Source organism: Phacochoerus africanus, chromosome 11 (genome assembly GCF_016906955.1).
Source record: "Phacochoerus africanus isolate WHEZ1 chromosome 11, ROS_Pafr_v1, whole genome shotgun sequence".
In the NCBI taxonomy this organism is placed as follows: domain Eukaryota; kingdom Metazoa; phylum Chordata; class Mammalia; order Artiodactyla; family Suidae; genus Phacochoerus; species Phacochoerus africanus.
This window is the reverse complement of record NC_062554.1, coordinates 49,426,229-49,453,674: the sequence shown is the minus strand read 5'-3', so window position 1 is coordinate 49,453,674 and position 27,446 is coordinate 49,426,229. Positions and strand designations below refer to the sequence as shown.

General features: G+C 40.6%; 1 protein-coding gene across 4 annotated transcripts; it reads right to left on the bottom strand.

The window, feature by feature from the left end:
* Positions 1 to 507: 507 nt before the first annotated feature.
* Positions 508 to 27,446, bottom strand: CRTAM (cytotoxic and regulatory T cell molecule). Of its 4 annotated transcripts, none has more exons than XM_047753578.1 (10): positions 27,185 to 27,446; positions 19,592 to 19,738; positions 16,548 to 16,700; positions 14,683 to 14,823; positions 13,592 to 13,753; positions 9,375 to 9,455; positions 7,061 to 7,144; positions 4,633 to 4,779; positions 2,826 to 2,912; positions 508 to 1,055 (listed from the first exon to the last, which is right to left on the bottom strand). In XM_047753578.1, exons 1-10 carry the CDS (start codon positions 27,228 to 27,230, stop codon positions 925 to 927), a joined length of 1,179 nt encoding a protein of 392 aa, XP_047609534.1. In that variant the 5' UTR covers positions 27,231 to 27,446; the 3' UTR covers positions 508 to 924. The 4 variants fall into 4 exon arrangements, with proteins under 4 accessions (XP_047609534.1, XP_047609533.1, XP_047609535.1 ...); XM_047753577.1 differs by lacking the exon at positions 27,185 to 27,446 and adding an exon at positions 27,071 to 27,165; XM_047753579.1 differs by lacking the exons at positions 14,683 to 14,823; positions 27,185 to 27,446 and adding an exon at positions 27,071 to 27,165.

The window sequence follows — 27,446 nt, the reverse complement described above, 5'->3', positions numbered from 1 at the left end:
GTCCTGGTAAAAATATTGTCTGTCAGGTCAATGCTTGTGATTTAGCCAGAAAATTCTAAGGAAATGGAATCTTTGGGCCTACCTTGAACTAACACATAATGTCTTAGGGCATGAATTTTGGGAGCCTCATGCTCATCTGACTCATTCATTGTTCTGCACAGCTTCTTCCTGATGGAATGTGCTGGTCCCAGATTTTTTTTTCCTTTTAGGGCTGCACCTGCAGCATATGGAATTTCCTAGGCTAAGGGTCGAATCGGAGCTGCAGCTGCAGGCCTACACCACAGCCACAGCAATGCCGGATCCAAGCTGCATCTGTGACCTACACTGTAGCTCATGGCAATGCCTGGATCCTTAACCCACTGAGTGAGGCCAGGGATCAAATCTGCATCCTCATGGATACTGGTTGTGTTCATTTATGGGTTGAACCACAATGGGAACTCCTGGCTCCAGCTTCTTAAAGTTCTCCTTCAAAGTGAGCTCCTAGGTTTAGAGACATTCTTCAGGTCCTTTTCATCCCAAAGTTCTTTATTTGGAAACCAGAAAGAAAGATTAAAAAAAAATTTTTTAAGTAGTTTGACTAGAGCCCAGCATCTAAAATCTCTTGTTGCCTTTATAGCAAGATGTTAGCTGGTCACATGGACCCCGATCCCAAAGCTTAGCAGAATCCTCCACCTCGGAAGTAGTGTCAGACATAATAAGTTCTTTCTTTCTTTTTCTTTTAAACTATAAAACTTTATGTCCGTGGGTTAGTTCTCATCTGTTCCTCTAAGACGGAGGCAGACTGTTGTCAGAGGACGCCAACGACCTTGCATTGCACTCAAAGTACATTTGTCATGTTACAGTAATTATGTTCCTTCCCACAGCCTGCTCCACTTTAATGATGATGAGGCTGCCTTGAAAGTGCATTTTCTCTTGCAAGGAGCACTACACGATGCTCTCTGGCATAGGAGTGGGCTCTCCTTTCAATTTTGAAGCTTGTGCTTTTCCCTTCGTCTTTGTTTTTGCTTCTGAGTACAGTTGTGTGATATAGTTCATGCAGCTCTTTGAGTGGCAAGCTGAAAGAAAGACATGTCGAACAAGAACATTTAGTTTAAATGGCATTGTACCCATTTACTTGAAACATACTGATCGCACGTGGTATTTATAGGGCCATGTGTTAGTGTCTTTAAAAACTGAATCTGAAATTCACTGATGTGTATAAATGGACTTGAATGCCTGGTCATAGGATAATTTTTAAGAAGTCTTCTTATGTAAACAATATGCTCGTGAACCTGAAATTAAATATGTGGGCATCTCCGCCATCAAACAACATGTGTGTTGCTAGACAAAAAAAAAAAAAATTTAGCATAATTTCACACTAAATGTCACAGGGTTTAGAGAGGGTGGAGCAGCCCACTGAAAGCCCATGCAAGCTCTGTACATGGTGACTGGAGACAGAGCCAGAAGATTCCTTTTAAGTGAGCAAATGCAACAGAGTTGAGATGCTGGATTTGAGGGCAGTGAGGGATGGAGGATGGAAGTGGGGGTCAGAGCCCAGGAGAAAGTGCAACCTCCTGAAGCTGTGGCAGGCCCCCACCCTGGGTGGGGCGGGGGTGGGGGATTGGGGGACAGACCTTTCTAGGAGGACAGACTCTGGGGAGTCCTGTGTGCAGATGCTCATTTAAAATTTTCTTAGAGGTGAATCGCTAGGGCTTCTGCTTGTTCAGCAGCTGAGCTGGGGGGTTTTCTTTTCCTGCTAAAAGTTATAATTCTACTCCCCTGTTCTGTTCCCCTTGCCTGGGAGAATCAGCAGAGGAAATAACCCCAATGACATTTTATGCTGACATCAGTCTCCTCACTGCAGGTGGTGGGAGGAGATGGATGTTAAAGAAATACGTCCTGTAATACAACCACCTGTAGGCAGCTAACACACATTTTCCCTCCCACCCCCAGTTCTCACACAGCTCACTTGTGCCCCCCTTCCTGCTACTACAGCTATTCTTTCTTTCCATTTCACACCCTACTAGGTCAAAACCCAAAAAGAAAAAAAGGCAGAGGTGTTGTAAAAGACATGCTTCCTACAAAACCTCAATAAAACCAATAGAAACTAGTGACAGAGCTCATGGCATTTTCTTGCAACCTTTGGCCAGTGGAATAAGTTAATTTGCATAGAGGAAATGATGGTTGGAAGGTATAAGATTCTTGCTTTGCTATAGTTCTAGCTTCTGTCTCTGGATCTTTGTCAAGAACACTCACACGCACGCATGTGCACGCACACACACACACACACAGAGTCTCCTTTTAGACTCCTCTTTTCATTTCCTTTACATATTTTACTTGAGGAATTGCAATGAAATCATCTGAAAGACCCAAAACATTTCTACTTGAATTAGGTCAGCCCTATATTCATTTATTCAATACCAATTTTCAAACACTCCATTTGTGCCAAGTCCTGTTTTATGATCTGGGGATGTAAATAGAACAGATCCAGTTGCTCACCACTGGGAAATGTATTATGGTACTTAGATTAGCACACCAAAAAGGACAGTCTGGTGTGGGAAGTGCTTCATTGGTAAAGGTGTACACAGGACAGGAGGGACACACAGCCCAGGGTGTATCTGTGTGTGACAGCGAGGCCTCAGGGATGGCGTCCCAAAGGGGCATGCCTTCAGCTATGTGAACTTAACTTTTTTGCTCAAGTTGTATTTCCTTGAGTTCTTCAGGATGATGAGATGATTTGATTTTTCTAGTGCTAAAAATCAAACTTTGATTTTTACCCTCCCAATTCAAGGCAATACATTAATGAACCTCACTTTTCAAACATCAGGTCACATATGTTGACTTACTGTGGCCATTTTTCTCTTGGGAAGATGTTTCTTCATTATTTGACCTCGATCTGTAACTTTCTAGAGTGTATTCTGAAATTTCATTTTCTGTAAGAAGGGAAAACAGTTATTGATTTCTGGTGCTACAGACATCATCTGTGTTTAGAAATGTATGTTTGAATAAGATCATACTTTAAAAAAAATTTCAGCAGAGTATAGTTGATTTACAGCGTTTTGTCAATTTCCACTGTACAGGGTAGCGACGCAGTCATATATGTATTTATATACACATTCTTTTTCTCATACTATCTTCCATCATGTTCTACTCCAAGAGATAAGATCATACCTGTTTTTATACAATAGTAGATTTGTCACTCCCTCCCCCGTAACTCATGTCCTCATTCATTCAACAAATTGTTTTTGATTCTTTACTGTGACTCCAGCAGACAATGTGCCAGGCAGCATAAGAATTGTAGAAGAGGAAGTCAAATGAAAGCAGATTAGAATCAAGTGTTGTCTCTTGGGAAGAAACAATTCTAATAGTCCTTAAAGAACCATGGGGGGGGGGTGGGGGTGGAGTTCCCGTCGTGGCACAGTGGTTAACAAATCGGACTAGGAACCATGAGGTTGCAGGTTTCATCCGTGGCCTTGCTCAGTGGGTTAAAGATCTGGAGTTGCCATGAGCTGTGGTATAGGTTGCAGACGCAGCTTGGATCCCATGTGGCTGTGGCTGTGGCATAGGCCGGTGGCTACAGCTCCAATTAGACCCCTAGCCTGGGAACATCCATATGCCATGAGAGTGGCCCAAGAAATGGCAAAAATACAGAAAAAAAAAAAAGAAAAAGAAAGAAAGAATAGAACCATGGGGGCAAAACATCAATGGGCGATTTCAAAACAAGACTATAGCATTTGCCTATCATGTGGGTATAGCTGGAAAGCCAGTCCCTGCATCTCCATCTATTTATGATGAAAACGTTAGTCCATCTGAATATCTGACATTGAACTAGGAGAAGTGATATTTTTAAGATGGTCAGAGCAATTCAAAGATGTAGTATTTTGCCATGGGATATAATGAATTCTCCATCACGGGGGGTATTCAAGCCATATGCGACTAAATCAGCAATGTCCAAGAGCACCATAATGCAAGTCACATGTGTAATTTACAGTTTTCTAGTTGCCATGCTCAAAAGGGATCAAACCTGAACCATAGTTGTGGCCTGTGCCACAGCTGTGGCAATGCCAGATCCTTAACCCACTGCACCACAAGGGAACTTACTCCAATGCTAACTTTTAAATGAACGGTTAGGAAAAATTACTAACATGTTATGTTTAACAGAGACAGAGGGCATTCTTTCAGAGTAAGAATGGGTCCCAAACAGTCTATTATATTCAACCTTTGGTTGACCATTCCTAGAATAGGAACTCCTTGAGAGGACGGACTTGGTCTGCCTTGCTGACAGCTGTGTCCCTAATGGCCACATGGTTGGAACACTGCCTGGCACACAGTAGGTGCACAAGAAATGGTTATTGAATGAATAATTGAATGTGCTCTCTATTTGATATCCTATTGTGGATAGAGGTGTCTACAGTTAATGCCAATTCCCAGAGCTGCTCTAGTGTCTCTCGGTCATGCAAGCTTTGACTACAGTTCCTGGAGAGTTTCATCCTGGCTTTACTGCAAAACAAACAACTGCTTATTTGAATGATAGTGCTCATCAAAAAGATGGTACAGCATCAAACTGAACAGCTTTCATGGACAGGATTTCCCTTTGTGCCGGCCAGTTGTTTCAGCACCTCGTAGCCTCCATCAGGCTCTCTGCGGGCTCACCTTTCTTCCAAATCACGTGTGCTTTCCGCAGCTTCATGATGAAGAGCTGGACGATGATGAAGAGTATGAAGATGAGGAAGGACACCAGAGTCAGCAGCAAGATGCCGCTCTTCTTCCTCGTCAACTCCACGTACTGACGATTTGCTTCTAGAAAGAAAATGAAAGAATTTTAGACCATTGGAGGGGTCGTTCTTGGTGTTTTTTTTTTTTTTTGGTCATTGAAGAATATACACAGTGTTTGCAAAATAGAGTGTGGGCTAATAGCTGAGATGAAAAGATGAGGGGCAGATGTACCCCAAAGGCAAATAGGCTCGTATTATTTATTCTGTGAAAACAAATAACCAGAGACACAAACAAACAGAGCAGTTTTGTTGGAGGATTCCAAAAGTGACATGGACATCAAACCAGTTCTTTATCACTTCTAGAGGAAACAAGCAAGAATATTGGCTTAAATTATAATTGGGGGGTTCAGATTAGCTGTAAGGAAGGAATTTTAGCAAGGTGTAGTTAAATAGCAAGAGAGGTGGTGAAGGAGTTTGTGAAACTATGCAAATAAAAGGAAATTTCACTAATCTTGGCTAGGGTAAAACATGGTCCTACATGAAGGCATTTGGAGATAAACCACATGAGCTCTTAAAGGTCTTTCTAGAATTCTGATTCCCTGGGCTCTAATTTTGCTAAATGTCATTCATGGTCCCCTTCATCTCAACTAACAAGCCACCAAGGGGTGTCAGCTACGTGTAGAACATTGTGCTTGCAGCTCCGTAAAGCCCGGTCCCTGTGATTTAGGGAGAAGTTCTCTCTACGGGTAAACAAACACATTAATAAAAACAAACAGAAGTAAGATATCTATGCTGCTTCTAGGCCCTCATGTGCTAATACAATGTTGTGTTCAGGGACTCCCAGGTAGGAGTGGTGTCTGAGGTGGTCAGGAAAGTTTTCAGTAAGGATATTGGCCTTGAAGGAGGGGTGAGGAGAGGAGGGGCATGGCCTTTCCTTTCATCGGGGCAGTTGGGGCAAACAGGGGCAGGGCAATCAAAATGGGGTGTTTTTGGAAAAATATGTGTAACCTGGTCAGGACTTTATAGAGACAGGACAGCACTGATGGATGGTAGCGTGGACCTTATGAAGGTTTAAGGCTCAGGCTCTGTGTTGTAGACTGTGAGCCAAAGAGGTTCTGTGGACGTAGGCGTCAAGAGTGCAGAAGGCTGCTTTGAGAGGAAGGTGCTGAAAATGGACCAGAGGAGAAACGAAAGTTACAGCACTTCATGCAGGACGTGATGAGAGTCTGGATCAGGGAAGTGGCAGAGACAGTGGACAAAATACCTAAAAGAGAAGACTGGAGAGTCCTTAGAAACCTACTGATTTTATATGTGTGTAGCTATACACTCACACACATATACAGGAGAGAAGACGACACCAAAGGTTTGAGTGTGATGCTTTGGACAGGCTGATTTTGTGAGAAAAGGTGCTATTTCATTTTAAGCCATGTTGAGTTTGAGGGGATGGCAGGAAGTTCAGCCAGAGATGTTTGGGAAATGGAATGAAACAGGACTAACGCCCAGGAGAATGTCCTACAAATACAGGTATGGAAATCTGCCAGGTGCCACACAGACAATCTTGGGGATGAGGAAACTCTTTAAGAATCAAGGAAAGGAGGTCCTATTGTGGCTCAGTGGTGATGAGCCCAACTGGTAGCCTTGAGGATGTGAGTTTGATCCTTGGCCTCCCTCAGTAGGTTAAGGATCCAGCATTGCCATGAGCTGTGGTATAGGTCACAGACACGGCTTGGATCCTGCATTGCTGTGGCTGTGATGTAGGCCGGCAGATGCAGCTCTGATTCGCCCCCTAGCCTGGGACATATGCTACATATTCCACACGTGTGGCCCTAATTAAGCAAAAGAAAATTTAAGGAAATAGGAGTTCCCATTTTGGCTCAGTGGGTTAAGAATCTGACAGTGTCCACGAGCATGTGGGTTTGATCCCTGGCCAGGCTCAGTGGATTAAGGATCTGGCGTTGCCCCAAGCTGTGGCATAAGTCACACATGCAGCTCCAATTGGCTGTCTAGCATGGGAAATCTCATATGTCCCAGGTTCAGTCCTAAAAAAAAAAAAAAAAGAAGAAGAAGAAGAAAAAGAAAACTTAAGGCAATGACTGAGGATAGTGAAGTAACATCCATTTTACATGGAAGAAGCCAGAGGAGGAAGGGAAGTTAGTTAGTGGACATAAGAAGCGTGGTCAGCAAAAGTAGCAGGACCAAGCAGAGTATGTCCAGGAAGCCAGGGAGACAACTAAGGGAACAAGGGAGTGATTAACCAATAGAAAGATCAAGAAAAATGAGGACCTAAAAAGGCTACTGGATGTATTGATTAAGAGGTTAAAATGTCAAGTGTTTATTCTAGATAAATAAGTGGTGGGGACACTTACCAGTGATGAAGTAAGAGCCTTGAGTGGTTTGTTCTTCCTCTTCCTTGTCAATCTCTGATGTCCTAGACTCTTCCACTACTGCAACTAATTTGAAAATAAGACATGTTATATGTATATATATATGCCCATGTTGTATGTTATGTATGTGTGCAAATATAGCAAAGCATCTTTGGAAACCAAATTAAATGATCCTCATTAAAAAACAAAGCAAGGTCATTTTTGAACTACTGACTTTGTCCAAAAATAGTTGCAAATGGTTAGGTTCACTTTACCTTATTTCTTTATTTATTTTAAAGGTAAATGTTTGTTGTTGTTGTTGTTTTGTCCTTTTAGGGCCCCACCTGGGGCATACGGCAGTTTCCAGGCTAGGGGTCAAATCAGAGCTGTAGCTGCCAGCTTATGCCACCAGCCACAGCAACGCCAGATCCGAATTGCGTCTGCAACCTATACCACAGCTCATGGCAACGCCAGATCCTTAACCCACTGAGCGAGGCCAGGGATCGAACCCGCAACCTCATGGTTCCTAGTCGGATTTTTTTCCACTGCACCATGATGGGAGCTCCTAAAGGTAAATGTTTATTGGACACATACTCTATGCCAGGCCTTAGACTTACCATTTGGTATGTATTATTCTTTGAGCAAACAGGTTTGGAGAAGTTCGGAAAATTGTCTAAAGTCCTATAGCAACTAAGTGACAGAGCCAGTATTGAATCTCAGAACGCAAAATTGAAATGTTATTTTACACTTCCTTCCTGAGTCAGGCTTGTTAGTCGAGAGAGTTTGACGATGAACTGAAGAATGGCATCCCAAGCCTCATGGACAGAAAACCTACTCTCTGAAATGCTCAAAGCCATGATGTTTATGTTGAAAATTGGCTCAGTTGTCTTTCAAATCCGTACTTGCTTTCCCCCTTAGAAGTGGGGTGCACTATGATGACTTTGCTAGGTAAGGGGAATTATGAAAATAAGAGATCTCTTTTCCTGGTCTTGTGGTTCCTCTTCCCTCTTTTCTGTGGGCTTTTCCCCTCCCTGCAGTCTCTTAGTTTTCGGCCCATTGCACAGCGCCACGATGGGGACCCCAAGGGGAATGAAACCACCCATTCTTCTATTGAAAATGGGTTATTAACAGTAATAAAACCGTAGAGATTGAATGCCGAAAGGGATTTTAAAAACTATTTCTTAAACCTTATGTTATATATAAAAAGCAGAGCAGAAAATTGAGTTATTCAGTAGTGGTGTACGCCAATTTAAAAACAACTAGATTCTAAACAGGTTTAAACATGTTGGATTGTTAAAGCAAATGATGTGGCTGCCTGGTCCCCTTCATAATATTTTCAATTTCCGTTGCCCTTCAGAAAAAGTATGTATGTGTGGTACCTATTTATCAGTGTTTAAATAACCTAAACATTTACTTTCAAGTATTATTCAAGGTAAACATTTTAAAAATGTGTTTTGGTACTCAGAACTATGAACATGATAATGTTATGAAAGCACTTTCCACAACATGACAATTTTTATGGAGACTGTTTGAAACAGAGGACAAGTAGGAATTTATGTCTTTCTGGGTGAGGTTGTCTGGCTCAAAGCACCCTAACACTGCATTCATTTATTCATTCATCCATCCATTTATTCATAGTGCATTTTATGAGCACCTGCTATTGCCAGATACTATTCTAAGTAAGATACAGAGATGAGTTACATAGACGATCATTGCCTAAGTTAACCATCTAGTGATTCACTGTCTAAAAAAACTGGAATTATAATCCAGGTTTTCTAAGTTCTTCTGTATTTATAGTTCAATCCTGTTGTCAAAAACTATCTGAGTTTTTGACAACCAAGTTAACTGATGAGCCTTCCAGGATGATTTTGTCATTCCATGTCCACCAAATCTCCAAATCCTGCGTCTTTGCTCTTTGTTGTACCATATCTTTATTTTGTGTTTTGTCTGTTCTAGATGGAAAAACAAAGAAACGAATCTCATATAAATTAATTCAACCCTGCCTTTTACCATAGAGTAATTTAAATGTCACAGTTGTGTGTGCATGCGTGTGTGTGTGTGTGTGTGTGTGTGAGAGAGAGAGAGAGAGAGAGAGAGAGATATTGATTTAATTTCTCTGAAGCCCATCCCACTAACTGAACTCTCCTGATACGGTATTTTCCAGGTCACCATAAAGCTGGAGTCATTTGGAGGGAATCCCATATGGTCTTACTCAAATTAAAAGAAAAAAAGTTCTTAAAACTTAAAATCAGAAAAGTGACCTTCCCAAAGAGGCATAACTTTTCTTTTTTTAAGTTTTAATATTTTCGACACTTACCGGTACTAGTGGGTTGCTGAGGGTCTTGAGAGGATAGAGGGCTTGTCCTCAAGGCATCTGAAGCTGTCTGTTGATCAGTAACTAGGAAAGGGGAAAAACAAAATTCTGTGACTACAGAGAGAAATTTTACCCACATTGTGCCCAGTACAATAGGTTGGAGAATGTATTTGGCTGCTACCCGCTTGTGGAGGTTTTGCAGAAACCTCAGAACTCTGGGTTCTATGGCTCTTGCTCTGGTTTTTGAATCCGTATCCTGCTGATTGCCCATCTGCTAAGCTGCCTGGCATGGAAGTACAGCATGCTGGACCTCCGTGGAGTGCTGCATTTAGCAGTAGTTGGCAAAAACTATTCGTCATCTCTCTCTGTATGCATCTACCTATCAATCCATCTACCTGTCTGTCTACCCCATCACATATCTACCTGCTTATTTATTAGGTGGTTTTAGAATTGGTCTCAGACAGGGTTGAATTCCAATGCTGCTACTTGCCTGCTGCTGAGTTAGTTTTGGACAAGATGCCTAATCTCTCATATGCGTAGTTTTTTCTTACCAGAAAAATAGAGATACTAATACATCTACCCCTTGGAATGTATGTGTGTGTGTGTGTGTGTGTGTGTGTGTGTGTGTGTGAGAGAGAGAGAGAGAATAAATGATTTCATTCACATAACATGTTTAGCACAACACTTGGCTATTTGTTAAGCATAATGCTCACTAAATGCTATTGTCTAATATAAAGCAGTATAGGATTGTTTCCATAAGTCAGCCTGGCACAGATTTGACCAGTCAATGGCCAGGCCTGCAACCAGGGAGCTTATAAAAATGGTACCTGTTAATTTATAAATATTGATACTATTATGTCACTAGTGGGTAGTATCTTTGTGAAAACTGTGTGTTTCTCAGCCTTTTATTTAACCAAAGAATCTTCTGTAGTTTTGAAAATTGTTTCATTAATCCAGCATTAAAAAATTTGGCAAACTATAAAAATGCCCGAGTCACATGCCAAAGGCTTTGAGAAAAGGAAAAATAGTAATACAGATGATAAGGCTAAAGTGAGCTCTGTGGGTACAAAGAGAGCTACTGGCAACAAAAAGAAGGAAAAACTTGAAGGCAAGTCATATAGAAGTTCTAGGAGCAAATTATAAGATGAGCATAATACGGTAAATATTGGGGACACATAGAATAAAATTGATCAATAATTAAGATCTAAAATAATGTATACTATATATGTTTATATACAAAACAGGTTATATATTATATATGCTATACATTTTGTATATATTGTGTATATACACACCATAGTGTATATATACAGTTGCATGCGTGTGTGTATATATATATATACACAAAATAGTCTCTACAATACAATATATATATATATACAATACAATATATATATATACACACACTAGAGTTTGCATTTGATTTATCCTCTATTTAGCAAAACTGCTAAATATATTCATGTAGACTGAATGTTGTTTTGATTAAGTGGATACTGGTGTGTTATGATTTATCTCCCTAGTTGGTTAGCATGTTATGTGCTATCCAATATGGTATCCATTAGCTATGTTGACCATTTAAATTAATGAGTTAAATAATATAAAAAATTTAGTTCCTCAGTTGCTCTAGACACATTTCAAGCTAGAATTTTGTAAAAACCTGTATCCACCTCTGTGAACTTGACAGCTTCCAAATACTTAGACTTCTGACAAAATTAGTGATCTTAATGAATGTGGTTTTGATATAGAAATATGCCCACATTTGAAATGTTTGTCTAACTCAATGAATCAGTACTCTCCAAATGACCAAAGAATGATATTACAAAATCATGCTAGGATATATGATCCATTTGAAGTGCAAGTTTATTCAATGGGTTTTAATGTAACAAGACTATGAAAAGTTCATTGATGTGGTTCTGGAGTCCATAGAGCAACTAACCTTTAAGAAACTACCACTTGCCGAGTTTTAGTGTAGCATCAAAGGAGACTATTCCTAATTATCTGAAAGGGCTATTAAAATAATCTTCCCTTTTCCAACTTATATCTGTGTAAGGCTGAATTTTTTTTTGAGGCTGAATATTTTTTATACATAATTCAAGGAAAACAACATATTGCAAGAGATTGCAGAAGTTATGAGAATCTAATTGTTTTCTATTAAACACAATATTAAAGAGATTTAAAATGTTAACAATGCCGTTTTTCTCACTGTTTTTGGCATTGTAATATATAGGTACTTTTCCATAAAATATACTATTTCCTTTCATATGTAATAGGTTAATAAATAAATAAGTTAACATTTGTTCCCACCATGCAGGGTGTGGAGATGAAAGAGTCAGAATCTTTATAGTACATATGTTCTAGAGCAGTCTCAGCTAGCAAACTTTTACTAATCAAACGAACATGATGTTTCTAATATCTGTTTGTCAATATAGGAGCTCATTAAAGAGAAGAAGTCACAGACCAATGGAAGCACTAACCCCTGAAGCTGTAGTTGCTCTTTGGACATGTACTGGGAATCTGGCAGAGGTGCTAAATAATGGACGGATCATAAATAAAAGTCAAATCTTAGACAAATTATTATTATTATTATTTTGCTTTTTAGGGCCGCACCCGCAGCATATGGAGGTTCCCAGGCTAGGGGTCGAATTGGAACTGTGGCTGCTGACCTACACCACAGCCACAACAACACAGGATCCAAGCTAAATCTTCAACCTACACACAGCTCACGGCAACGCCAGATCCTTAACCCACTGAGCAAGGCCAGGGATCCAACTGCATCCTCATGGATGCTAATCAGATTTGTTAACTGCTGAGTCACAACAGGAACTCCCTAGACTATTATTACTATTAGAAACATTTTGTGGCTATGATTCTGAGTCTTGTAGAATGATGGCTGTCAAGGAGGAGAAGCTATTATTTCCTCTACAGCAGTAATTTTTGTGGATGGCTTGGACAACTGCTAAAAAGTAAAAATATATTTTTTGATATTGTTGGTTCTTTTATTAACATCTGAATATCTTTCAGAAGCATTTAGACAAAGTCTCACCTTCTCTTTGGTGACCCTCCCACATTCCCCACGTGACCCTACGCTCCCTTCCACTGATGGGGGTGGAGGCTGGGGAGGGAAGGAATCATCCAGGAAAGAATGTTTGTGTCCGATTACAGTGCAGCTCTGTCTGTGGGTCCTTGAGTCGGCTAAATGCAGCTTCCTCAGGACCTGCTTTTGGTGTGATGAGAAAGGGACCGGTGGAGAGCGAGGGGTAATAGGAGGGGAGCTCTTAACTGCAGTGACAGCCCCCATCGGGCAGCAGGACAGTTTTCCCACAGTGAGGTTCTTGTTAACAAGTGCCTTTCATCATCACTCATTTCATTGGATAAAGAGCTTTTTCAACAACTACGTTGTCATCCAACAGCTTCCTCCTTCACTGGTGTGAGTGAATTCTCATACTTCAGTAAGCTTTTCAAAGTACCTTATAAAGTAAGGAAGGTCAAAGTCTTACCAATGAGAGATGTGTGATTCATGCGACTTCTTATAGGATACTTTGTGGCTCCACAAGTTTTTTGGTGTTTTAAAATTATTTCTTTAACTGTTGGTGAAGGAATCTGAGAATAGATTTTTCTGAAAGTGGAGGCAACTTCTCTTCACAATGAATGTTTGATGTCTTATGTACTTTAATTATTATTACTATTATTATTATTGGTGTTCTGCTCAGCATACTAACATGGTTAAACTACAAATCTGCAAAATGGTTGTAACAAAGTAAATATAAAGCATAATCATGACTTAATGTGACTGTGTGAGTGTGTTTAGTAACTTTTTGCTATCAACAAGTTTAGATAGAGGTGAGTTAATACTATCTGCTTTGGGGTCAAGTACAGAGTTGTAACATGCCTCACTTGGTGTCTCAACAACATGATTGCAATAAAACTATTTAAGGTCAAGTCAGGCCTGTTGTCATTGTCAAAAACAAGCATGGCACTGTTTGCGTATGGCGCTTGGCTAGGCTTTCTGCACAACTGGGCTTCTTCTCAATGTTGGAACAGTTGCAGCTCTGTCCCCCAGTTGGAGAAATTTCAATCATCAAAGGAATTTGCTGTTAAGGAAAGTTTTGTTGACAATGCTCTCACTCTGAAGGATTTTCCCTACTCCATTTAATTTTGTTTGAGAGTGTAAGAGTAAGGTAAATTTAAAATGATTAAAGACAGTCAATAGTGGTTCTTACCTAAATCTTCAAACCGGAAAGGTGCTACCAGTTTTCTTCCAGGCATGCCTTTGTGTCGGATAATGCAGTCCACTGTTGAGTTTTTGCCGTACGTGTGGATTTTGAGTGTGCTGGTGGTATTGCACTTCTTCCCATCGGTTTCAAATTCATGGCGGGTTTCACCTATGGAGCAGTTTAAAGACGTGTGTGAGGCAGTGGTTGTTCAATGCTATTGGATGGGTTTAGTTCTCTGGGAGACCAATGGCCTTGACATATTGGCAAACCTGTTAGACTTCTAACCTCCCTCTGACTTCCCCCAGCTGCCTGGGATATGCTTGGCCCTTGTCACAAAGAGAAGCAGATGAACAGAGTAAATAGGCTTCTATAAATCCTACACTGCTAAAAAACAAAACAAACGAACAAAACCCCAAGATTGTCATGGTTACACAAGAAGGACAGCTTGATGTATGAAACACAAAGACTCAAGACCTTACTCAAGTTGAAAGAATAAAGCAAATTAAAGGAGAGGTCCAGAACTGGCGCTGGACTGAATCTGTGACTACGTAAAATCAAATGGAGTGTCTGCGGAAAGGTAAACAAACTAGATATAGTTCCCAAGCATGACAAATGGTTACCCTGCTTCAGTTAAAAAGCTCAAGGTTTAGATTCTTTGTTACCAAAGTACTTCTATCTGTCATGGAGGGGATATGACGTAGTACTCCAATATACGAGCAAGATCATATCTGTTCCACTTACATGTATTGTTAACTGTGTTTTCATTTTTATGCCTGCTGCAAAGTCTATGCTCAGAGATAATAGCTCTATTGTGCCTTTTACTTTATGAAATTTTAGGAAGCCGTAATAAGTATTTCTTTTTAGGTTCCTCCTTTGTTTTAAACAAAAACACATAACTATGTTATGTGCGTTGGAGGCTTTCAATAATGAGGCATAATATCCACTGGTTATAAGGATAATTCGTCTGGAAAGGAACTAATGAATTATTGAATGGTATTTTCTGGCACCCTCTGCCACCAGAGGGTGCCAGAACATTTAAAAATTTCTTAGCTATACAACTAGGAAGGAAAACAAAAGAGAATCCTGTCTCCACTTACCATAGAGCTCCATGTCATCTCCTAAGAGCCAGGTTATCTGTGGAGGGGGCTTACTTCTCACGGTGGAGCATTTCAGTATAACATGTTCTCCATCTTGCCTTCTGATAACCGAAACTTCTAGGATTGGCATGACAGGAGTTGCTAGAAAAAAAATGGATTTATTTCTGTGCTTCATTAGCTGGTCTACATATCTCAGCAAAGCACAGAGCCTAATTATCTGCAGGGATCATGGTACAGGCTGGTCCAAATTGTAGGCTTTTTTTTTTTTTCATTTGCCCTTTCTCTGAACAGAGTTAAAGGGCTTTTATATACTTGTAAATCTACTCTGGCTGTAATCAGAATATTTGTCATGCAGGGTGTGCTTAGTCTTTGGAAATTCCCAAGCAGACTGTGTTACAACAGCAGTCCTTACGTTTTATGTATGAGTGTATTTGACTGGTACCCCACTAGGCGAGGAGGAGAGGCTTAAGTTCTAATTCCATCTCAGTCACCAATGCCTATAAGAACTTGGGTAATTCCCGCGACTTCTTGGTGTATTTGTCTCCTTGTCTGTGACACAAAGCAGTTGACTTGTGAATTGGCTGTCTCAGCTCTAAACTTTCAGGAGTCTAGGATGTACTTTTGTCCCTTCCTAGTATCAAAGATGCATTTCTCTTGTAAATGGCCCACAGGTTTTTTTCTCTTTTTATTCTTGTCTCGGAAATACTTTTCAGTTAGGCTTACTTCTTCCTCTTCCCTATTCTACCTTGCACTTTGGTCCAGAACTGCACTCTTTCCCATTTATTTACTCATCCGTCTGCCACCGAGACATTATGAAGTCAGATCCAAGTATGTGTTAGACGCTGGCAGTGCAAATATGGAAAAGAGAAGGTCCTTCAAGGAGCTGTAGTCTGGTGATAGACTCAGCCCCTAAACTATTAATCGAAAGACCATGTGTTAAGTGCAATGATGGAGGTAGGCCGGGGGCGTTATGAGAGCCCAGTAGGGCACACACTCAGCCTGAGCCAGAGTGGATTTGGGGTTGACTAGTACGGTAGGGAGAGGATGGCCCCCAAGCTGAGTCACATTGGTTCTCAAAATCCCTAGCAAGCAAATCCTCCCCAGAGATTTGTCACCAGGCCTTGACTTTATGGAAGGTACCACATGCTACTAATTCAAGAAGAGGTCTAAGAAATTCTTTGTATGATATATGGGATTATGTGATTTAGGAATCAATAAGAGGAAATGTTTTTAATTGATCTGTTCTGCCACACACACACAAAAGCACAAAAGACAGTAAGACTAACACTGAGCACAATGACTGTCTGCAGAGCTGAGCAAGTCCCAACCAATCAGGAGCTGTTACTTCCTCTTCCCACCTGCCAACCCTATCCCCTGACAGAAGAGAGGAACTTGTTTTGCAGAGGATGTGAGCTGATTGGCCAGTGCACTTATATCTGAATTCATTCCATTTTAGGATACGCGTCATAAGGTTCTACTTGATGTACGTACATGTTTTGCTTTCCTAAACCACTGGGCAAACTCCCTGCAGGCAGAGATTGTCCCTAATTCATCTTTGCTTTCCTGGAGCCTAGCACAGCACCTGGCCCAGAGCACAGCTCACCCAACATGAATTCTCTTTCCTTTTAGTTCCCTGGAGTGAAAATTTAGTTGATGCCAAAGACAAAGCTTACAAATTCACATTTCCTGCCACTCAAAATGATCCTTTCTGTTTCCTTTCAACAAAAGAAGGCGGAGGTGCCCAGGAAATGCCTGGCTGTAGGCACCATTTTTTTAAAAAACTAGAATGTTAAGTTTAAAAATGATATATTATGTTGCTAAGGATATTGCTTGCAGACTGGGTTTACTGGCTTTCAGACACCTACCTATCACAATCACTTTCACTTCCTTTGTTCTCACAGAGCTGCTATAATGCAGACACTTGTACACGCCTTCATCTTGCTGGGTTACATTCCGTACAATGATGGAGAGCTCATTGGAGGAATGATGAAGCAGCTGGTATTTGGAATTTTTTAAAGCTGTAGAAGAGGGAGAAAGAGCTATAATGAGGAGTGGTATCAGACGAATACAGACTCTTGGTGGATTGATTATTCACAGGAATAGCTTTTGATTTTCACACTTTAAAGGGACAAATGTCCCATCTTGGATTGAGTTGCCTTCCAAATTCTAATGTTACCCGCCAGATGCCTCTCAGTAGCTTGAAGCTGGTTTAAGACATGAAATATTTTGATACTGGGGTCTGTGAAATAAGCAATTTGCTTTATGAAGAACCCTAAGCCTCCTGCAGGAGTATTTGGTTTTATTTGATTTGATTATTTTTGGCCAGGCCCGCAGCATGCGAAAGTTCCCACACCAGCAATCACACCTGCACCACAGCAGCAACCCAAGTTGCTGCAGTGACAACACTGGATCCTTAACCCACTGTGCCATAAGACAAGTCTTTACAGAAGGATTTTAAATGATTTATCTTTTACATTATGAAAAATGTCCCACTATGATTTATATCTTCGAAATCTGATCCTTGTGAAGTTGTCTTGTCACAGTGAATGTGAAAAATGGAAGATAAATGCATTAATATTTACTGCTCCAGCTGGGTGCTTTTTATTTTTAATTATTATTTGAAGTTTCACAAAGATTATTACTTAGTCCTTCCGGGCATTTAGGGAATAGACAAAAAAAAAAAAAAAAAGGCATGGAACTTCTGGCCAATATAGCAAGTTTTCCTCTTGATTCTATGTAGACTTGGGATTTCCATCTTGGGTCCAAAGTCCCTTAGCAAATAAGAGGCTCCTGAAATGAGTTGTTTTATTTGTTTCTTCTTCTTGGTCTTTTAGTGTTAGGATTTATAATGTGAACAAGCCTCAACAGTTATACCTTAAGCAGATGACCAAAGAAGGTTGTTTTTCAATGGGGAAAATGGTGGTGCGTCCTGGGACGCTGCTGTTACATGAGCTGCAATTTAGGCATTCTCAACCCCAGCACTGCTGATATTTGAGTCCATAACTCCTTGTTGTCGGGAGGGGGCTACACTGTGCATTATGAGAGGTTTCACAGTGTCCTTGAACCCCTCTACTTCCTAGAGTCCAGATCCCCTTGGCTTTCCCCAGTTACAACCAAAACTATCTCCAGACATTATCAAATGTACCCTGGAGGGCACAAAATACCCTCAGTTGAGAACTATCAAGCTAGATCAAGGCATCCTGCTGTAGAAAGTTGAGAATGTCCATATTCTCCCAGATTACCCAAAACAAAAATAAAACAACAGAAGGCAGAATTTACCAGAATTCTCTCTATTTAAAGTTTCCTTCTCAGAACTAGCAGCAATTAATAGCTACTTATTCTGTGGGAATCTAGTATTCATAGTTGATTTAGCTTGAAATAATATATTTATTTTAAATTGAACCTATCGCAGTTCCCGTCGTGGCGCAGTGGTTAACGAATCCGACTAGGAACCATGAGGTTGCGGGTTCGATCCCTGCCCTTGCTCAGTGGGTTAACCATCTGGCGTTGCCGTGAGCTGTGGTGTAGGTTGCAGACGCGGCTCGGATCCTGCGTTGCTGTGGCTCTGGCGTAGGCCGGTGGCTACAGCTCCGATTCGACCCCTAGCCTGGGAACCTCCATATGCCGCGGGAACGGCCCAAGAAATAGCAAAAAGACAAAAATAAATAAATAAATAAATTGAACCTATCGATATTTAATGATGTTTTCAAAACATATAAAAAATTTTGTAGAGGTTCTGCTTTTATTTTATTTTTTTTAATTTTTGCTTTTTAGGGCCACACCTGCAGCATATGGAGGTTCCCAGGCTAAGGGTAGAATCAGAGCTACAGCTGCCAGCCTACACCACAGTCACAGCAACAGAGGATCTGAGCCCATCTGGGACCTACACCACAGCTCATGGCAATGCCGGATCTTTAACCTACTCAGTGAGGCCAGGGATCGGACCTGTGTCCTCATGGATGCTAGTCAGATTTGTTAACCACTGAGCCATGACGGGCACTCCCTAGAGGGTCTACTTTTACAGAGTGAAATGAAATTGGCTGTGTTGGAGAGTTTTCCAAGCATTTGGCAGTTAGGTGTATTAAACGGAAATATAAAATGGTCTCATTATGAAGGGGGGTTTCATAAAATCCTAACCAGAGATGAACTTTTAAAAATTCCTTCCTACAGAAGAAAAAAAAAAATGTAACTACATGACACGGCAGATGTTAACTAAGCTTACAGAGGTATCATTCTCCAAAATATACCTATATGTCATTATGTTGTACACAGTAAACTAACACAATGTTATATGTCAATTACATCAATAAAATGGGGCAAGGATAGAATCCCTTTCCATCTCAGACATTTAGGACTCAAAGTGTGTGAAGAGATGAAAAGTGATATGTCCCGTCAATTCTTATTGCCTGTGATCTTGAGTTGAGGTTAAGAACAACAGGAGAAGCAAAGACAGCTGGAAGGGGGCTTTGAGATGTGACTTTGGATTGCTCAGGTGGAAAACAAAGCAGCTGTCTCCAGGTGTGGGGTGACGGGTTGGCTGCCTGAGGACAAAGGCCCCCCCCGTCCATCAGTCTGCTGCCTGTCTCTCATGGTGGTTTCACCGTGGCTGAGAGTCAAAAAGTGACATGGGGGTGAGGTGGGATGATGGAAACGTGCTTTGTCTTTTGAGCCCCCCTTACGCACTTTCCTGGGGGGGTTTCCATTTCAGACTTCCTGTCAAAAAAAAAAAAAAAAAAAGCCCCTGTGCGTCAAAGAACAGGCTTCTGGGTGTGATTGACATGTCACAGTAGGTGGGGCCAAGCCCACCACTGGGGTGACGCATGCTGGCTTTCTGTCCCCCCAACCTGTCTGTCTGGAAAATCCCTCAGGTGGAGGGCTGGTGGTGATTTTTTTTTTTTCCTTCACTTACCAGGATGCTCATTGAAATAAATGGTGAACCCTGATGGGTCCAGCCACTGCAGGAAGGTGCTCTCTGTCTGAGCAACAGAGCAGTTTAGAGTGAGCCTCTGGCCTTCCTCCACAGTGATGGTTTCCTGGTGGTTGGTCCGAAAGGCCTCTGCAGAGGAAGAGAATTGGCGACAGTCAGGCTGGCACAGGCCACATACCCCCCGAGCTGAGGCAGGGGCTTAGACTCCTTCATCATTTGGTCATTTAGTACACATTTCTTAGGGAAACAAAACAGACATCAGCACCGACAATTGAGAGGACAGGAGGAAGCTCTGTGTGAACATGCAGTAAGATGGCATATGGTATCCCCTGGGTGTGGAACCTAATAAAAATAAACAGAGGAACTTTATAAAACAGAAATAGCAGTTCCCTTCATGGCTCAGTGGTTAACGAACCCAACTAGGATCCATGAGGATACAGCTTTGATCCCTGGCCTTGCTCAGTGGGTTAAGGATCCTGCATTGCCATGTGGTGTAGGTTGCAGATGCGGATTGGATCCTGAGCTGCTGTGGCTGTGGCGTAGGCCTGTAGGCTGGCAGCTGTAGCTCTGATTCCACCCCTGGCCTGGGAACTTCCATACTGCTGGTGCGGGACTAAAAAGCAAAAAAAAAAAAAAAAAAAAACACCAAAACCCAAAAAACCAGCCAACCAACCAACCAACAACAACAACAAAAAACCCAAAAAAACCAAAAAACCCCAAAAAACAAAAACACACTCAGATTTCAAGACCATTCTTATGGTTACTGTAGGTGAAACCGTTGGGGGGGAGGGAAGAATTGGGAGGGTGAGAATAAAAATATACACATTACTGTGTGAAACAGGTGATTAACAGGAGTCTACTGTATAGCACAGGAAAACCTACTCAACAGTTTGTAATAACCTATATGGGAAAAAACAATGGATATATTTCTATGTATAACTGATTCACTTTGCTGTACACCTGAAACTAATGCTGTAGTTTCAGGTGTATAGCAAAGTGAATGCTGCAAGTCAACTCTATTCCAATAAAGTAAAAAATAAACATACATTTAAAAATTAAAAATGAACAAAAAAATGCCAAAGTGAATGCCAAAGTAAAAAAAAAAAAAAAAAGACATCTCAAGAAGGTCTAAATGAAGGGGTGGGGTTTTGTCAGGAAGAAAGCTGTACAGCATCTATTTGACGCTTGCCCTGTCATATGCTGGACACTGTGTCTGGCCCTGTTACCAATAGTTAACTTTCGAATTAACTCTCTAAAGGAAGAATTATTTTGCTCATTTGGCAGATAAAGGGAATAGAGGGTCGAGGTCCCATTGTGGGCGTCAATGTCCAAGCTCATGTAACCAATGCTGGCTACCTAAGCAATGCAACCCTGGAAAACTCAGCCTTTCGGGCCTCAGTTTACAAAACACGTGACTTGTGCCTTCAAGTACAAGTTGTGGCTCTCAGATTGGTTCTAAGAAAGAATGTCCTACCCTATGGGGCCCTGGTGAATTACAGAGCTGCCCTTCACGGGGAGGGAAGCCCTACCCACAGAAGAAATTCTCCATTAGATGGAGGATGTTCTCAAATCTCTTCCGATTTAATATTCCACTGCTGCGCTTTCCCCGGGCAAATGCAAGAGCCTCATTTCCCCAAATCACAATGCCCAGAGGATGAGAAACAATTGGTTCTAAGCAGCTGCAAAGTTATCCTCCCCAAAAAGAAGCTGATAGAAAAATAAATTGGCTTCACTACCGATTTGGCACATTTATTGCAGTTTGTAATTTCTTCAAGTTTTAAAGGAAAAAAAAATTTTTTTTTCCCTAGGATGAGACAATTCTTATCAATGGAAGCACAAAGCATTCCCATAACCAGAAGAATACGGCGGCAGGGGTGGGGGGTGTTATAAAATATGAATAGCAAATGCGATGGATTTACTGCATCATCTTAAACCTTAAAGAGAAAGAAATAAAAAAGAGAAACAAGAAGAGAGTTTATTTCCTTGTGAATAAATTTCAAGTATTAGAAAAAGCGCTTTGGAGAGCCCTGGGAATTCTTTGGTGCAGACTTTTTAGTTTGTCCCACTCCTAGGTCGTTAATTTCCATCTAGCCTCTGGCAGTAATAACACAAAATTATTGTATTGTATTCACATTGACTTTCATGGGAAAACAGTTTGTTTGAGTCCTAGTGGAAAAATACTCATATCATCAGCCAATATTTAATGAACAATGAGGAGTCAATAAAAAGAGATTGTTTTCAAAAAAGCATTGAGGCATAAGCCAGAGTTCTGCTTAGGTAGGTCATTTGGAAATAGTCTCCTCTATAAAATCAACCCAAAATGAGTAATAAGGATAATATTAGTAGAGAGGCTTTGAAATGACAATGGAATTTCTTCTAAGGTTAAGCAGCTTTTGAGCCTAGCATTTGAATTTGAACTAACTTTCATTGTTCCATTATTGTTCTCGCCTTACTCTTTAGTTCTCCTGCATTATCTTGCTTCCCACAAACAGACTGAAATTTCCAGAGAGCAGTGGAATTTTCTCCAAAATTCATTCCTTATAGAAACTGTCATAGTATAAGCCTGGAAAGTAATTGTTTGATGCCAGCTTTCATGATGACATTATAATGCAGGCAATAGATAGATATTTTTGCTTTCCTGTTGTTAATAAGAATATTGAGACACAGGAGGGACATTACTGCATGAATAAACAATAAAATAACAACTCGTATTAAGCACTGTGCCCTGATTTCATCCTTCAGGCCAGGAGTTGACAACTAGAGATTTTGCCAATATTCTTACTCTGGTAAAATGATGGTCTAGACAGAAAGCCCACTTTCAGGGAGGCAAGATTTATCTGTAGCCTGTTTATGAATAAGTGTCTCCCATTTTAAAGGTGTGTATATCATTGTCTTTTTCTTGGGATGCATGCTTATGAATTAAATAATGTCATTTAATTCTTACAGTGTCTTAAAAATATAACAAAATGTAATATGGCTTTCTCACATATGTTAAAGAATTTTATCTCCCAAGATTAATGTTTGCTCTTGCTGTTGCGAATTCAGCATCTGACCATAAGAACAGATGCCTGAGTTTCTAAGGGAAGGGACTGTAATTGAGGCACAGAAGATTAGTTGTTTCCTCTACGCTGGGCTCCTCATCTTGCTTTTGGCTTTATACACCTATTTTGCTTGCAGTATTGTCATGTAGACTCAGAGACAGGAAATTGTAGAAAGGAAGAATAGACCAGTGAGAAGCCACTGACCCACAATTGCTTCTGCTATAGTGCTTAAAAATTTGGTCTCATGTGTCTAAGTCATGTTAAGGGGTAGAAGAGCAGGACCATGGTACCTAAGTTTTAATGGCACATCTTCTAAGAAAAAGTTGCCTGTGATCCTCTTGTTGCCTCTGAAAACTAATGTGGAACTCATCTTTAAAATTTTTTTTCACCTAAGTTTAAAGCCAGACTTTCACCTTCTTTGTCAGCAGGATGGCGTGTAGGGGATCTTTGCTTACCACTTCCTCCCCTGCAGGCTCTAAAGACATGTATATCCTGATTTACTCTTAGCCTTTCTAGTGTAGACCCCCAGCGCCCTGTGCCTACTTGCTAGCTCCTTCTGTCTGGGCTTCAGAGTTTCTGTCCACAAACAAGCCCTACGTGACCCCCAAATACTGGGCATGCAGAGCTTGGCAATGAATCACTGTGATGGCTGTCCTAGGAGGTCACCACTTACTATTGGTAGGTCATGTTTACTTGGTGGGTTATTGACTTCTGGGCTTGGTCGTTATCTCCATGACCGAGTTTATCCATCCATGCATGGCCATGTGTTAGGAGGCCACTAGTTAAATTTGGAACTATAGATTGTGACTGGTTTATATATGGAAATGGAACCTGTGACTTTCTCCATCATCTCCACCCCCAATCCCGGGAACCAGTTACCCTATGCGTGGAATGGCTTCATGCCAAAACACACGGGACAGACCCTCAAGATGAAGGGCAAGCAGCAGTCACAGCCACCTACCAGGGAGCCCATAAATAAAACCTGCACCATTTGTAAGAGCCCTTGGTTTTCCCCAGGGTTTGGGAGTTGCAGTGTGTCCACCTTACTATAGGTCACCAGGGCAGATTGAAGAAAGAGTAAAATATTCTTCCTTTTTCTTAGGAGCCTGATTATTGCATGCAATATAAACTTTAAAACTCCAGAATGGAGAAGTCTGTCCTGCAGGGATCCTGAATTCAACATCTCTATTGTCCCCCGTGCTCCACACACACTCAACCCAGACACACCATGTGCTTCAATCCAGCGTTTCCTTATAGTCATCAGGGTTGTAATACCCTACTGCATGCTGGGCATCTGAGAGGCACCCTAGCCTCTTCTCTCTCCAAAGCATCTCTTTAACCAATTTGTTTCTCTCTCTCTCTCTCTTTTTTTTTTTTTTTTTTTTTCACTACTATCACTGCCTTAGTTGAGGCCTCCATGGTTTCTTTCTTGGATCATTATAGTAACCTCCTTCTAGCCTTTGCTCTCTCTAATTCATCCTCCTCATCTGCTTCAGAATTACACATAAAATATATACATTTGATCATTTGATTCCTTCTCTGGAATGTTTGCTATGGCTCCCATTGCCTGTAATGATCACGCCAACATTCCAGATAACTTAACCCCTATCTCTCCTCCAGTGCCATCTGCTGATGGTCCCTTCCAGATGCTCCAGGCAAATGACCACATACTGCTTCCAGGAGGTTCCAGGCCGAAGGAGACACTTTGCCTTCCTCCATGCTATTTTCAGTCTAAAATGCCTGTCTTAGCTCCTTCAAGACTCAACTCAAATCACACCACTTTCGTCAAATCTGCCAACTGGGCCATATGTTCTCTCCCCACCCTCAATGATCCTCCCCTCCTCCAGATCCCCAAAGGCTTCGAATAGACATCTATTCAAGCACTTAGCACATTAGTTTTTTGTTGATGTTGTTACAAGTATGTCTCTGTGGATAGATGACAAACGTGTCATAAAAAAGTTGTTAGCTAGTCATTCATCTTATATTCCCAGGGCTAGCACAAAGTCAGATTTTAAGCATTAGCCGCATTAATAGCTAAACATGAGTAAATGTATATATTCAGTAATAAATATTTTAATAGGATGCTAACTTTGTTATGATGAATAATAAAGACTGGAGCTAAGTTAAAACCAGAGACATATAATGAGTTAATCCTCAAAGCAGAGTCTTATTGCCATGACTACTATGAGGTGAGCAGGCAGGATGCGCTTCCATTCAGATCATTAAAAAAAGTGTTATTATTATTCTTTAGATAGAACCTATACAGAAAATTACAAGTGTGAAAATGATTTAGACTTTGTCAAAATCAAATTATTTCCAGTATAATCTCAAAGAAACTGTCTCAGCAACATGTGAGTTAGATGGCTTATTTCTTGGTCCAAAGAATTATCAAGAAGACCCTACTCAATTTGCAACTGTTACTTGTGGTTCCAGCATCCTACTCTCCCAGAATGGAGGGTACACATTGGTGAATTTTCATCATCCATAGTGTAAAATGGGATGAGTTTTGAAAAATTCTTCGTTCTTATTGTTTTACCGGCTTTAGGGTCTGTAAGTAGAAGCCCCGAAAAGAGAGCAGGTGCCAGATTATGGGACTTTATTTTTAATTTTTTTGGTCTATAAGTTTTTGGCACGCATAGAAATTATACGGTAGAAGAAGGTGTAGGGATCATCCCACAATTAGCTAAAAACAGGTGGCAATGTATAGTGTTGCCCAAACCAATGATTGATATTGTCTTTTTGCTGATAAGGAAGAGACACGGTCAGCTCTTTTCCTGTTTGGAACTGTGATGGGCATAAGATGACGTTAGAGAGGGCGATTTGTACTCAAATACCAATTCTGTTGAGAATAGACGCCTTCTGGGTGGACTTTAGGATAAGTTTTCAATTTGGGATTTTTTTCAGTAATGACCCCTCCATATTGTGTAAATCAGTGGCTTTCACACTTTCAATCCCCATTGAGAAACCCTTTTTCTATTGCAACTCAACACACACACACATATACACACACACTTAAAATTTTCCTGAGATAATACTTACTTTTACTATGTGCTTTGCAGGCTGATTTTTTTTTATGTTGCCATTTACTAGCTGTGACAACTTGGGGCGAGTAATCTAACTTCCTGTAACCTCAATTTTCTCAGGTAAATTAGGAATATGAATACCTCCCTCAGATTCTTTGCTAGGAATAAATAAAAATAACATAAAGTACCCAGCACTGTGTAAGAAGCAATAAATATATTCCTCTCCTTTCTTTATAAATAGTAATTGAATAATTTATATCCTAAAAGATTTATCCTAGGTTTACCTTAAGACATGATTACTGCAGTTTTTATTTAAAATATTACATTTGCGAGGCATTTTTATAAGGGAATAACTTGAATCCTGAAAAAGTGAGGTCAGTTAAGGGCTTTAAATGGTGGAATAAGTGAAAATATTCTAATTTTAGCCATCTAAATTTACTTTTTCTGAGTATATTAACTATTCTTCAAGCCACTTAATGAGGAACCTATTATTTATTACCAAAATTGAATCTTATTAAGTGCCTCAGGGTACAGGGATCAAAAAAGAAGGCACTAATTGAAGTTTAAAAAATAAGAAATTGAAGTACTATGTAAAATAGGAAATTTAGTTTTTTGAAATATCGTTGTTCAGACGCAGTTCTATGGTGAATGAAGATTAGAAGGAAAAGTGCCTTACCTGGAACATAACTATAGATTCAATGTTTGGAAACAACCAAACATCCCATTAGCAAGCGACACTGTTTATGCGTCATTTTCTTTGCAAGAAAGTGATAGATGTTGCAATCAGAGATTTGGGATAATACATCCTGCCCCCACTTTTGGGTAGGAATAATTTGACCTGCACTACAAAGTAACTATGTCTTTCTTTAATGTTCATTAGAATTAAGCATCATGCTGCATTAGAATTAAGCATCAAAAATCACACTGGAAAATTATAATGAAATGTCAAGTATAACTGACTCAAAAAATAAGCACAGAGTTTTCACTGGGATGGTTATTATCTCTGAACTAATTAAGAGGTGAATAGCACTGTGCCATTTTCAAAGTATTTTCACATTTGAAATTTGATCCTTGTAACAATCCAGAGTTTGGTAGATCAAACATTGTTACCATCTTCATTTCAAGATGTGGAAACTATTGCAGAGAAATTAAATTATTTGGCTAAGGTTTATACAGCAAGGAAGTTTTTAAAATCCCAAAAGATGCTCTTTCAACTGGTATATCCTTTAAAAGACAGAGCCAATAAGCTTGTTACATTTTGCCATAACACAGATCCCATAGAGACACATACTCCAATCTTTTCTGGACCCTCCAACAACTGAACAAGGGATTAAAGAAATCCAGTAACATCCCTCAGATGTGTGATTTCAGCAGGGCATGGAAAGTGGCAGATTTACCTGGGTTGCTTCTGTAGTCAGTCCTCCGTAAGAGTCGTGACTGACAGGTGGGTAGATTTGCCAAAAACATTAGGTTGACCGAACATCAAACAACCCTTAGCTCTAACTCCTTACCTTGTAAGGGGAACCAAGCCAGTAAGCTGCAGACTCGCCACCACATGTTGTGCTGTGCTGCTGTCACACTTTGTCAACTTCCTCTGGATTCTGAAATAAATAGAGCAGAGTGGTTTCTCTTGAAAGGGGGAGGCAGTGGCTCTGTGACCTCATATGTCTCACCTTCTCCGTCACCTCTGGAAGCCCCCTCTCAGCTGCCCCCAAAATACCTCCCAGTGGAACACTGAGGGGACCGCATGTGTCACCTCGATTGTGGAGTGGT

What these genes read in the sequence shown, in the direction of transcription:
- CRTAM (XM_047753577.1), bottom strand. Translation starts at nt 27,140, where the DNA reads ATGTTTTTGGCAAATCTACCCACCTGTCAGTCACGACTCTTACGGAGG. An exon ending in TTATTTCAATGAGCATCCTG is followed by an intron (nt 16,701 to 19,591) that starts GTAAGTGAAGGA and finishes CCTCTTCTACAG; the next exon opens with CTTTAAAAAATTCCAAATAC. An exon ending in CCAAGAGAAAAATGGCCACA is followed by an intron (nt 1,056 to 2,825) that starts GTAAGTCAACAT and finishes TCTTTCTTTCAG; the next exon opens with CTTGCCACTCAAAGAGCTGC.